The sequence below is a fragment of the Taeniopygia guttata genome, chromosome 10 (assembly GCF_048771995.1).
Source record: "Taeniopygia guttata chromosome 10, bTaeGut7.mat, whole genome shotgun sequence".
Classification (NCBI taxonomy): Eukaryota; Metazoa; Chordata; class Aves; order Passeriformes; family Estrildidae; genus Taeniopygia; species Taeniopygia guttata.
In genome coordinates this window covers 3,390,216-3,402,423 of record NC_133035.1, presented here as the reverse complement: position 1 = coordinate 3,402,423, position 12,208 = coordinate 3,390,216, and the positions used below count along the sequence as shown (strand labels likewise).

The window sequence follows — 12,208 nt, the reverse complement described above, 5'->3', positions numbered from 1 at the left end:
CGGGTGCTAAATCCTGCCCAAAACAGGTGACACCACTCCTGTACCACTCCTGTTCCCACTTAACCAGTGCCTGGTTTTCAAGTTGGGCCATTTTCATGCATTTTGCTGCACTGGCCGTGCCAGGGAAGGGAGTGGAATTGGGTTGTGGATGTGCAGGGAGGAGGAGGAGAAAGAGGAAGGCTCACCCTGCCCACCCGAGCTGGGTGGGGCTGCAACTCAGCTCCCTCCCCCGGCACCGCTGCCCCAGGGTGGCCCTGCCACCAGTGCGTCCCATCCCGCAGTCTCTGCTGCCATCTAGTGCAGTAACCTCCCTGGCCCCTCTGTCAGGAGCATCCCTGTCCCCTTGTCCCCATGACAGGATGGGCTGTCCCCATGTCACTCACACCTGAAGGGACACTGGGACAGCACAGATTTTGGGGTGCCCGGTTTTGAGGCTCACAGCATAGCACCGCTGTGGAGGACACTGGTAAGAGAGAGTGATGTGCTAGAAAATCCTGGATTTATTGTAATTCCATTTAAAAGCCATTCCAAGCCCAGAGCGAGCAGTGAGCTCTTCCCCAGGGCACCGGGATTTGGCCCAGTCAGCACTTGTAGTTCCCAAAAAAAAACAGGAAAGAAAGGAATCACACTGGTACCACCTGCCACCCCAGTGTGCTCCCAGGGGGGCTGTGGGACAAATCCTGTGAGACAAATCCTGCAGCACTCAGCTCCATGCAGTGACAAGGTTAACACGAACCAGGGCACAGACGCTGCACTCTGGGACATTCCCCAGAGCCAGCCACGAGCTCCTTTCCAGCATCTTCATGGGGCAAGCAGGACTAACAAACTTCACCTGTGCCAGGTGTGAACCCCAGTGAGGACACCTGGTCTGGGAGACCTTAAAGTGCTTTGCAAGGGATGCACACACACACACCCCCCTCTCTGAGCCCAGTGCTCCAGGAGAGAAGGGCTGGGGAGCCCTGGCTTGTACCCCCACCCTTGTGTGTGGGATAAATGACACCCCACAGGGCTAGCGGGGGCCCTTTCTCTCCATCCCCACAGATCCCTGTGTTCAGGGCCATTCGTCCAGGAACATTCCCAGGGATACTGAGGGACAAACAGGTGGGTTCTCCCAGATCAGCAGTGGCAACTCATCCACATTTCTGGGGGTTCCTGGTGAGCCCAAGGTCATCTTTTAACAAGAAAAAAGCAAGCCTGAAATAAAAACCAACATCCATCTTAGCAGCAAGTCCTAAGGGAAGGTCCAAGTGCTCGGCAGCCCCGAGCCATTGTCCGGTGCTACAGCACAGCAGTGTCCCAGGGAGAAAACAGGTTTCCAGTGGGACGGGGAGTTGGCACTGGTGGCCAGAACCTGGCTGCAAAGTCCCAGGAACAAGTGCCCAAAGGAAGAGAGAAAATACTTGGTCCCATTTTACCAGCCGAGGGAAAGCTGGACCACATGTAACAGCCACGGTTGGGAGGACACAGCACCGGGATCCATGGGCAGGGTGCCACCACCTCAGTGTTCATCCTCAGCCAGCACCTGGGGAACGGTCACCTGCAAGCAGGGAGTGGGGTAAGATGGGATAGTAACTGCAGAGACTCCATATCTCATCCCAGAGCCTTCTGATGTCTTCAGCCCAAGGAGATTCCCTCCTGTCAATCCCATGCTGATGCCCATAGCCTTAGCCCCCAGGCACAGCCCAGCTCCAATGAGATGTCCTGGTACTTCCTACGACTGGAGAACCAACCCCAAACCAATGAGGAAACCTCTTCCCAAGCTCCAGAGTCTCATGCACAGCTGAGCTTCCCAGTCACTCAAACTGATGATGATGGGATCACCTCTGGTCTGGAGATGGCACTGTGGGTTCTGTCACTGGCCAGCCCAACAGCAGACAAGGATAAGGGACAAAGCATTCCTTAGACACATCAGGGAGTGGAGCCATTGCTCTTTACACCCACATTCCCTCAAGTCCTCCACTCATGGCACAACCTGTGTGTCCCAAAATGTCTTTGAGGGTCCCTCACCTCCTGTGCCCACGGGAGAGGTAATCCCGGTTCAGGGAGCAGAGCTGCTGCTCCAGACGGAAGATGCGGAATGCCAGGTATGAGGAGGACACGACCAGGAGACAGATGCTGGGAACAGAGGAAGAAGCCAAACACCCAGTTGAGACTGAGACTGACATTCCCAGTGTTCCCCCAGCTTCCTGTGCCCTCTGCACACTTACAGCACGATGAAGATCTTCAGGAGCTGGTAGTCAGAGGGTCTCAGCTCTGCCACACAGCTCTGCTCCACCTCCAGCTCTTCCTCAGTATTTATTGCACTTTCTGTAAGCAAACCCAGAGTCAGCGGCACAGCCACACTTGGCTGATGCTCCTGCTCCTCCAGGAACCAGGAAACATCAAATATTCCTCCCTCGTGGGCTCAGACCCTGCAGCCAGGAGACCCCAGCCCATCCCCAGGACTCCATCATTGACTCCCAGCCTAATCTGTAAGGCAGAATTCCCCTGCACAAGAGCAGTGGATGGATGAATATTTTTATGGAGGTTATCACCCATGTGGAGCAGGGCACAAACCAATGCCCCTCACCTGAAACCAGTGGCTCCTCAGAGGTGAAGGAGCTCTCCTTGGTGCTCAGGCTGCTGACAGAGGTCCGGTGGATACACTGGTAGTTGGCATCTGGCAGTGACAGTGACAGTGAGGTAGGTGACACCTTCCTCCACTTGCCCTCAGGGACGATCACCTCCTGTGGGAACAGTTCTGGTGAGCCACAAATGAAACCAGCACTGCCACAGATATGGTGGCACCAGACTCAAACTCAAACTTTACAGTATCTCCAAGGAGCACCAACACATTCAAAACATCATCCTGAGGGAGAGCTGGTCTTCCATGATGGGTTCCATGAGAATGCAGGATCCTACTACCAAAGAAGGAGATGCCCATGCACCCCACACCTGCCCCAAATACCAGCTGATGCCTCCTCCACCCCTTGAAGCTCAGGGCAGTCACCTGGAATTCCCCAGCATGCCCCAAATAGGGCAAAAAAGTGCACAAAGACAACAAATCAAGAGGGGTGGCAGCTGGCACAGAGGGGGGCCCCCCAAAGGAGAGTTCCTAGGGCTGGAGCTGCCAAAGGGCTGCATCCCACCGAAGCACCAGGAGGTGCTGCCAGATCAGCCTGGGTCACTCCTGATTCAGCCCTTGAAATGAATCTTGAACCCCTGGGATGTCACCAGACCATGGATGACATCCTACCTGTCACCCTCTGGCGCAGCCCAACTGTCATCTCGTGCACCCAGCCCGAGGCTCAGGACCAGCAGCCATGGAAGACACTCTTCTCCAAAGGTGGAGGATATGGCCCCCATGCTCCCTGGATCAATCTGGGGTTCAGCAGGTGTTTCCTGTTCCCACCATCCTACTCATCCTGCAGAGTTTTGGGTAACTCAACCACATTCCCAGCCTGTTATCCACATTCCCAGCTGTGAACAGCATCAGGGAGCAGAGTGGCAGCATTTTCCACATCACTCTGAAGTTTTTCTGTCTATACACAGACAGAGTCACTGGCTGTGCTCAGCCAGTCCTCTTGACCCATCTGGGGATGAGGGTCCCAGAGGACAAGCTATGATGGCAACAGGTGCATCCTTGCACCCTTTGATGGCACCAACAGAAGAACCAGCTCTCTCCCGACTCTCCTAGCGGACACCAGACAGAGTCAAACCCACCAAGGGGATGAGGCAGGCCCTCTCCACCCACAGCATGAGGTCAGGGGGTCTCTCTTCTCCCAGAGCTGCCCTGACCCTCACCAGTGACACAGAGTCCGGCTCCTCCGACAGCTCCTTTAGACTCAAGCTCTTCTTACTGGAAACCTGGATGGGGGGAAAAGGATTGGGCATAACAGTGCCAGCTCTCCCTGCTTCAGCCTCAGCCACAAAATAGAATTTGGGCTTTTCTGCTGAGACTATGAAGAGCAGCTGCTAGAATTTACAACCACGGGGATTTGGGGAATGAGGAAAGGGCATTGCATCATTGCTTTGCATCACAAAAACCTAGTGGGGCCATGGTTGAGCCAACAGTTTCCACGGACAGGGTAAAACATCAAGGGTAAAAAAAAGAAGGGTACATCTGCACAGAGCCCAGCACATTTCAAAGAATAAGTCCCCCAGTTTGGCAACAGGGCTGAATCATCCAAATAGCTGCCCTGGCACAGCTGGTACACACCCTCCTGGGCAGGGCAGGGCTCCTGCACGGCTTCCCAGGTGCTTCTAGGTCACGGAAAAGAGGTCCCCACAGTCAGCCTCTCCAGCTCAAGGGCTGATGGATGTCTTCCCCCACTTAAGTTAAATTCTTTTTTAACTTTGTACCATTCTTCCTCCCTTTGAAACTTTAGATCTGGGCAAAAGGCATCAATGTGCAGAGTGGCAAAACTAGTATTACCACCAGATTATAAATAATTCATACCCACACCCCGAGAGAGAGCAGAAACTCAGAGGTCTGCCTCATCCATGACCCAGAAAAGCCCATGGGGACAGAACGTGCCCAAGGCATGGCTCCTGCCCCTCTTCCAATCCCATGCTGAGGAATGAGGATGCTGGGAATTGGAGAGGGCTTTGGGAGCAGTCCAAAGCCTTGGAGGCAGCGATGAGGAGCTGTGTTCAGCCCAAAGGGCGGGTGCAGAGCCTCAGGGCCATGGACACACGGTGAGATACAGAGTGGGGGTACCTGCAGGTGGGTGCAGACTCTCCTCAAGACATCATAGACGCTGTCACGAGAGATGAGGGATACGAAGATGTACTGCAAGAGAAAGGGACGAGCTGTTGGGAGAGATTCCCCCCATCCCGAGTCCAGTTCTCCACAGGCAGGGACAGGCAGAGACATCATGCCCTTGAATCTCCCCGTTTTCAGGAGCCATGTCTCCCCCACAGGCATTTCCCTGAGGACCTTCCCTGCTGTTATTTTTGCAGCCTGCTAAAATGTGGACCAGATTTTTTTGGGGCAGTCTTGCTCAGTTGCTGTTCCCGCAGCTTTCCCATGCTCAACCCAGAAGGACATGGCAACAAATGGGGCCAGGACCTATGGAAAACATCCCCATGGATGGAAGGGACACAGGGCCACACTCACCATGCCTGACACAGAGCCCCTGGGTGATGTGCACGGCAGGTCCACATGGATTTGAATGCACAAATCCTGCCTTGTGCTACTCCCTGCTAAAACCCACCTCCCAAATTCCGCAGGAATAACTGCTTCCCAACATTCTGCAGAAACAACCCCCTACCTGGCAGGGACAGGCAACACACAGTGCTGGCAGCAGCACCTGGGCAGGCGAGGACTTGGACACACTACATCAGCTCACTGCAGCCAACAACATCCAATGGGATTTAAAAGCTGGAAATGCAGCCCCGTATCCGAGTTTTCCGCCAGCTCTGGCTGAACGCCAGCCCAAACCCTTTCCCTGCTCATGTTTAAGGAGTTTAAAGGTTTTACGTGAGCCTGGCAGGGATTTGTCAGGCTTGGCCAAGTTTCACTTGGGCTTTGCTTTGTCCAGGAACAAAGTGAAATTCAGGAACAAAAGCAAAGCTGTGGTGTTTGCCCTGGCTGGCACCCAGCACAGAGAGCAGCGCTCACTTCCTAACCAGGGATGGGAATCACTTTGTTTGCTGCTCTCAAACCACAACCAGTTTGGACCTGGGCATCTGCTGTGCGCTGCTGTTACCTTTCTGCTGGCAGTGGTGGTGATGGCCAGGCCGTTGGGCAGCAGCCGAGCTGTCTTGTGCTTCTTTATCAGCTGTACAGACACCACTGGGATCACCACCTGCAGGGCAGGAACACCGGGATGGACACAGCACAAGCATGATCCAGCCAGCCTCCCTAAGACCCACCAGGAGAGCCCCCATGCAAGCCCAGGGAGGGTAAAAAATAAGGCAGGGTGTTATTTTTGGCAGGGTAACTTTGCTGAAACCTTGAGCTTCCTTCAGGTTATTTGTTTAAAGCATCACATATAAATAATTCAGTCCTTCAGCCCAGTTTTAAAGGAAGTTGTCTCTCCCAAGATCCCCGTCAGCCACAAGACTAATGGGGAAACATCAGACTGTAAATCAAGAAGAAAAGCCAAGAGATATTCAAATCTCGCCCCCCCCTAAAACCTTTGATCTTCCTTCAAGTGCCATTGCGGCTGGAAGGAGGTTTTGCATCAGGGAATTTAAAACCAAACCAGTATTTGGTTTTCCCAGGCTGATGCCACAGGTCATCAGAGCGGGAGGCACGGCTGTGCTCCCCTTTTCTACTGGAGGCTTCTGTTGGAGATTTTGGTGGTATTTGGGTGCAGGAGGGGATGAGCTGTGGTTACAAGCCCTGAGGGACCAGCGTGGGCTGGTGTCCACATTACCTTAATGTCCTTCCCAAAAAGGTTTGCATAGAAGCAGAGCCAGTTGGGGGAGATGTAAAGCCTTCCCTGGATGAGGATGTCTCTCTGGAGTGCGCAGGAGCAAACTGCAAGGCAAAGAGAGAACCATGGCAATCCCTGTGCCAGATCCTGCCGCCTCCGCGCCCATCCCTCACCCTGCCACCCACCTTTCAGCACGCTCTCCTCCGTCGGGATGTCCTTGAACAGCTTGTGGTACTGGGAGTTGTACTTGCTAGCAGCCTGAAAGCAAAGCAGAGCAAAGTTATCCAGTGACCTTGCTGATAAGGAGACCCAAAAATTCCTCTCCTGCAAGAAAACCTCCCTCTGCCCGCACCCGGGACCGGCGCAGGGGGGTCCCACCGGGCTGGGGACAGGAGCCCCGACGGATCAGAGGAAGGCTGGATGATCCGGCACCCAGCAAAGGCTGTGCCATCCTCCCAGATTAACATTTCCCTTAACAGCTACAGGGGCTGCTGAGCCCTGGTGAGGAGCTGGTTTTCTGCCAGGCTCATCTGCAGGCAGTTTATTTTGCCCAGCGGTTTCTCTCCTCCTCCTCTTCCCTTATCCGGGACACAGTGACAGCACTTGCTTTGCGCCCATCGCGCCGCGCCATCCAGCTATTTATATTCCCGGCGCCACTTCAAAGCCTGCCGGCAGCCACGGTGGGAGGCTCGGCAGGTCAGCCCTGAAACGCTCCTGTGGCGAAGGTAAAGCGCCGAGGCCCTTCAATGCCTTCCATAAATCATCTCAACTGGTCCTGTAAGGCAGCTTTGTGCCCCCTGCCCTCGGGATGCTCCCATGGGATACGGCTGTCCCGCAGCGGTGACAGCTGCCGCTGTCACCAAGGGAGGAGCTGCTTTGCCAGGATGCAGAGAAGGCTGGCACAGCAAGGCTGGTTTGTGGCAGCCACGCAGGCAGAGTCCTCCTGCCCACAGGTACAAGGTCACCTTTGCTCTGCGCACCTTGTCACCAGATGAGCTGGGCCCTAAGAGGATCAAGGCTCAGCAGCACCTGCAGTTGGCTCAGACACCTCCCAGAGGGATGCCGGGATGGTGGGGGTGCCAGTGGGAGCATTCCAGGAGAACACAGAGGGCATTGCCCCTGGTCCTAGCATAAATCCACTGCTGGCCCTGTCACCCTCCTAAATGCCTCTGAGGAAATAAAAAAATGTTCTTCTTCTCCGTTTTCTTCATGGAAAAAGGCAAAATGCCACTTCCTGTCACTCCTTCCTCTTCTTATCTGTAGATGGACCAAAACCATCTACTTTGGGCATGATTTAAACAAGAAAAAAGGTTCAAATGGACAGAAATGTAACTGCTCTCAGCCAACATTTCCACTTTCTCCTTTACTCTAGATGGAAAATCCTGGAAGTGCTTGCAAGGCAGAGCACAGGCCACACAAAACCATCACCAAGTCTCCTGAAATTAAACACAGGAAGCTCTGCCCTACATCAGAAGCTGCCTCTGGCTCCTTCAGCCCACACCTGAGACTCCAAGTAGGCTCCTCCTAGGGCAACAGGCTACAACACACCAGCTGGTCCTTCCCAAAGCCAAAGGCTTACCACTTCCCGGTGGCATTTCTTGATGTCCTCATCCTTGAGGGCTTCGTTCAGGCGGAGGCTGGAAGGAAAAGCGATAATCACCAGGTAAGCAAAGAGCAACAGGTCTCTCACCTGCCCCCTAAAACACGTGTGCTGCAATATGAGACATAGAAAAATGTAAAGGACTGAAGAGACACCCCCCCAGGAAGCCACATTTTGGGTGTTTCCATGATTTATCATGGCACTGGACATTGCTGAGGGTCAGCCATTTTGAGGGCTAATCTCTGATGAGAACCAGTGAAGGCACCAGGACCAAGGTACTTCACACACACCCCAGGTTGGGAGCTGGAAATGTGCAGCTTTGGCAGCTGGGGCAAGGATTCCTGAGGGAAAGCAGAGGCAGGAATTTGGGAATGTGCCTGAGCAGGAGGGTGGACTCAGCTTTGGCCGTGCACAGGGACATCCATCCATGTCCATCCCACAGACAGATAAAGGGCAAACCATGGAGAGAGTAATATCCTACCAACAACCTCAGCAGCAGGAATACCGTCCCCTTCCCCACACCCCTTCCACTTCTTGACTTTTACACCCACTATATTTCAGGGAGAAAACAAAGTTGCCCCCAGCTGTGCCCTGTCCCAGTTGACAGGCAGTATTCAGGGCTCGAAGGCAGCAGGAATGCCACAGCAGGGCAGAAAAGAGAGAACACTCAACTGCAGGGAGACACAGGGATGCTGCTCCTCACCTGCTGTCGAGGGAATCCAAACTTTTCTGCTTGTGGGACACTTCCAGCTTCTCACGACTGTGCCTGGGCTCGGGGCTCTTCAGGGGAGCTGCCTTCTCATGCATCGGCGTGGCACTGCAAGGAGACACCCATCAGTCCCTTAGGGAAAGGGGAAAAGGGGTCTGGAGCTGTAGATCTGTTCCCTTCAATCCCAGTCTGCACGGCTGAAGAGACATCAGAATCTGCCGCTCAAGGACAGCAAGAATAATCCTGCTATTTCTCAAGTCACGTGGAGATTAAAAAAAAAAAGTCATTTTTCTGCCAGGGACTCCCCAGCGCTCAGAACAGAGCAGCCAAATTGTTGTGGCTCCCTGAGATAACACCCTCCAAAGCAGAGACTCTCCTCCTTAAGGGCTGGAGGTTGGGATGGGAAACACCACAGGGTCAACGAAACTTCTTGGGGGGACAGATTTCAGCCAGGGTCTGCTCCTCTTGGTCAGCAAACACCATCTCCCCAGGGCAGAGCTATCACCAGGCACCTTAGAGCCAGTTATTTACCATCGGGAATGTTATCAGAGGTGCTTATCAGCCACGGCAGGCAAAGTAAACATGGGCCCAGCGCCGCGGGCAGGTTATCACCTGGCAGGCCACAAAGGTGACACTTCCACCCTCGGCAAACTACCACCGGATATTGCTGCGGCACCGGCAGCCAAGCAGAGCACGATCCCAGGGGACCGGTGGCAAGGTAGAGCCAGCAAACAGCCACAGACCCACGGAGAGGAAATTATTCCAGAGAAAGCACTCAGCTCACTAGGCAGGGGGTGATACCATAGCAGGTGGGGCAGCGGCAGGACAGGATGAGCGCCAGCAGGCAGGACAGGCACAGAGCTGGAGCACAGCCCGGTGCCTGCGGGGATGATGCCGTGGCACTGCGGCACAGCCCAGGCCGAGCAGCCAACCAAACTTCCTATACTCCGAGAGCGGCTCCTTCGCCACCTGTACTTCTCTAGACACATCCTGCTCCTGCTCTGAGGGGCTCATCTGAAAAAAAACCCATGGAAATAATTCCCCCTAACTCGGGAAGAGCCAGGATGGAGAGGGGTGCTGGATCCCAGCCCAAATGGGCTGAGAACTGAAGCTGCATGGGCTCCCACCTCCTCACAGCCTCAGAGCACTGACCAAAACACTGTCCGGGTGCAATGGAGCCCAGCTGGAGTCACAGGGAATGCTCCCACAACAGGTAACACATACATGGGGGCACAGAACCAAACAGAAGTCACTGGTGCCATGTGGTTGGAAACAGGCTAGGAAATAGCTCCTGGATCCCCATAGCCACTGTTGGCAAAGACCTGCCCTAGAGTCCGAGCACTGCAGGGATGGGATGGACACACCGAGGTTGTGGATTTTTAGGAGCTCAGTTCAAAGGATGTGTCAGGAAGGGAAAGGAGACCTTACTGACAAGAAGCACCAAATAATAAGAAGCATCAAAATAACATCCCCTGGCATGGCACCAAAAGGTGTTTTCCCTGCCTGACTCTTCAGGCATCCTCTGCCAGGGGATGCCACCCTGCCCTGAAGCTGAAAGTCCTATAATGGAGACACCAAAGCCTTCATCTGCTCTTTTCCCATGCTGGAAAAGGGGTTCTGACCTGATCTGGAGCCTCCTTTTCCAGAGCTCAGCACTCTCTGGCTTCCCTCACGTCATCCCTTAAATCCACAAGCGCCTGCACTGTTTAATCCATGTGAGCGGATTTATCCCAAACTGGCGCTGACACCAAGGGGCACCACACAGGGATCAGGGAGAAGTAAAGGCATCAGAATCCCTGTGAGGTCACCAAACACACAGAAATCCCCTACAATTAGAAAAAAACCAAGCTGGAATGCACTTGGAAGTGCTGCATTCTTGTTTTCTCTCCCCTCTCACGGCCACCATCAGGGACAACTCCTGGGATGCTCCAGGGGGAGTCTGGGGCCTGTGAGGAGCATCCTCAGCCCCAGCAGGGACATCGCAGGAGCTGCTTTGTCTCCTCTGTCCAGATCTTGCTCCATCCTGGCTCCTAGATGCATCAGGGACAATACACATCCAGAGTTTGGGAGCACAGGGAGGTTTTCCTCCCAGGAGGTGCTTCTAGGGCCAACACAGTGAGGAAAACACTTTGTAGCAGCTCATACTGTCACGCTCCTCAAAGAATTTGTTCAGCACCAAGCTGTTCCTGAGGTAAACTCACCATCCCAAGTGTCCCAAAATACAAGTGGAACAAAACCAGTCGGAGTTCAGAGCTCCTGAGAGGGTGGGTGTAGAAGTTCCCAGCAAAGTGAAAACAATCCAGCGACCTGATGACCCTTTGCCCATTCCTGACACCCACTCCCTGCCCACACCAGCTCCCTGAACCCCCAAGTCTTGCTGGGCAAAACCCGGCGCTTCTCCCTCCCAAGGGATCGGCATCTCCCTTCCCTTACGCGGCGCTGGGATCCAGCCTGGAAAAGGTCCGGCACGAGCCCCTCCGTCGGCGAGCGATTTTCGCTGGATGCCTTCCCCGCTGCCGGAGAAGCCGCGGCGGAGGCCGGAGCGACCCACGCAGGGATCCCGCCTCCCAGGAAAACCCAGGAGGCTCAGAGGCGGAGGGAGGCACCGGCGGGCGGGCGGCCGCGGCCCGAGCGAGCCCGGGCGGGATTCGGCGAGCTGCCCTTGGTCCCGGCGACCAAGGTCATTTCAGTCCCGCGTGTCGGAGCTGGAGCGGAGCCACCCCGGGATGCTGGAGAGGAACGGCCGGAGCCGAGCGGCGCTGGCAGGAGAGAATGAGGCGCGACGTCAAGGCCGGAGGGAGCCCCGCGTGTCTCTCCCTCGACGTCCCCGGTGTTCCCCGCCCCGAGAACCGGGGGATCACGGCCGGGACAGAGCTGAGACCCCCGTCCCGGGATGTCTGCAGGTCTCATCTCAGCGGGAGCCGCTCGGAGCGCCCCGGGCACGGCGGGAGCACGCAGGGAGGCGACCCTCGGCCTGCGGGGCTGTGCGGGGCTGTGCGGGTCACGGGGAGACTGTGGGGCTCGGCCACCGCCGGGGCCGCGCCCGGGGCAGCCCCGGCGCAAATCGCATCCCCGCCGGCGCTCAGAGCCCCTCAGGCGAAGCCGGCGGGGCGCCGGCGGGAAGCGGCGGGACTTCTCCCCGGCCCGGCACGGCCCGGCACGTCTCTTCAGGGAACGGGCGAGGAAGTGTCGGTGTTTCCGCGCTCCCCTCAGCGCGGCGCCGCCGGCCGGGACGGGCCGAGGGCCAACACCGGCTCCGCGGTGTTGGCGGGAGGGACGTGGCCCCGGCGCCCTCCGGCCCCGAACCCCTTCCCGGTCCCGACCTCCCTCAGTCCGGCTCCCCCCCGGTCCCGGAGCCCCCCGAGCCCCCCTGCTACCTGCGCGCGGCCCCGCGCGCCGCCGTCATGCCCCGCGCGCCCCGGCCTCCTCGCGCCGCCACGGCGCCCGCCCATTGGCCGCCCGTCGCCTTCCACCTCGCCCATTGGTCGCACACTGCCGAGCCCCGCCCTCTTCCGCCCGCCCATTGGCTCCCACCGC

The 12,208-nt window shown here is 56.2% G+C and overlaps 1 protein-coding gene across 2 annotated transcripts; it reads right to left on the bottom strand.

The window, feature by feature from the left end:
* Window positions 1-482: 482 nt before the first annotated feature.
* On the bottom strand, window positions 483-12,158 carry GRAMD2A (GRAM domain containing 2A). 2 transcript variants are annotated; one of them, XM_012577442.5, is made up of 13 exons: window positions 12,049-12,158; window positions 11,105-11,430; window positions 8,666-8,779; window positions 7,942-7,999; window positions 6,548-6,620; window positions 6,363-6,466; window positions 5,691-5,789; window positions 4,700-4,771; window positions 3,784-3,846; window positions 2,570-2,726; window positions 2,208-2,307; window positions 2,008-2,115; window positions 483-1,537 (listed from the first exon to the last, which is right to left on the bottom strand). In XM_012577442.5, exons 3-13 carry the CDS (start codon window positions 8,767-8,769, stop codon window positions 1,534-1,536), a joined length of 942 nt encoding a protein of 313 aa, XP_012432896.3. In that variant the 5' UTR covers window positions 8,770-8,779; window positions 11,105-11,430; window positions 12,049-12,158; the 3' UTR covers window positions 483-1,533. The 2 variants fall into 2 exon arrangements, with proteins under 2 accessions (XP_012432896.3, XP_072790083.1); XM_072933982.1 differs by lacking the exons at window positions 483-1,537; window positions 12,049-12,158 and having other exon boundaries at window positions 2,004-2,115; window positions 11,105-11,348.
* Between the last annotated feature and the right edge of the window lie 50 nt (window positions 12,159-12,208).

Bases quoted from the DNA above. Each gene is read 5' to 3' on its own strand.
- GRAMD2A (XM_012577442.5), bottom strand. From the start codon at position 8,769: ATGCATGAGAAGGCAGCTCCCCTGAAGAGCCCCGAGCCCAGGCACAGT. The intron at 6,621-7,941 runs GTAAGCCTTTGG...CTTTGCTTTCAG, and splicing joins AGAAATGCCACCGGGAAGTG to GCTGCTAGCAAGTACAACTC. The intron at 4,772-5,690 runs GTAACAGCAGCG...TTTCTCTTGCAG, and splicing joins CCACCACTGCCAGCAGAAAG to TACATCTTCGTATCCCTCAT.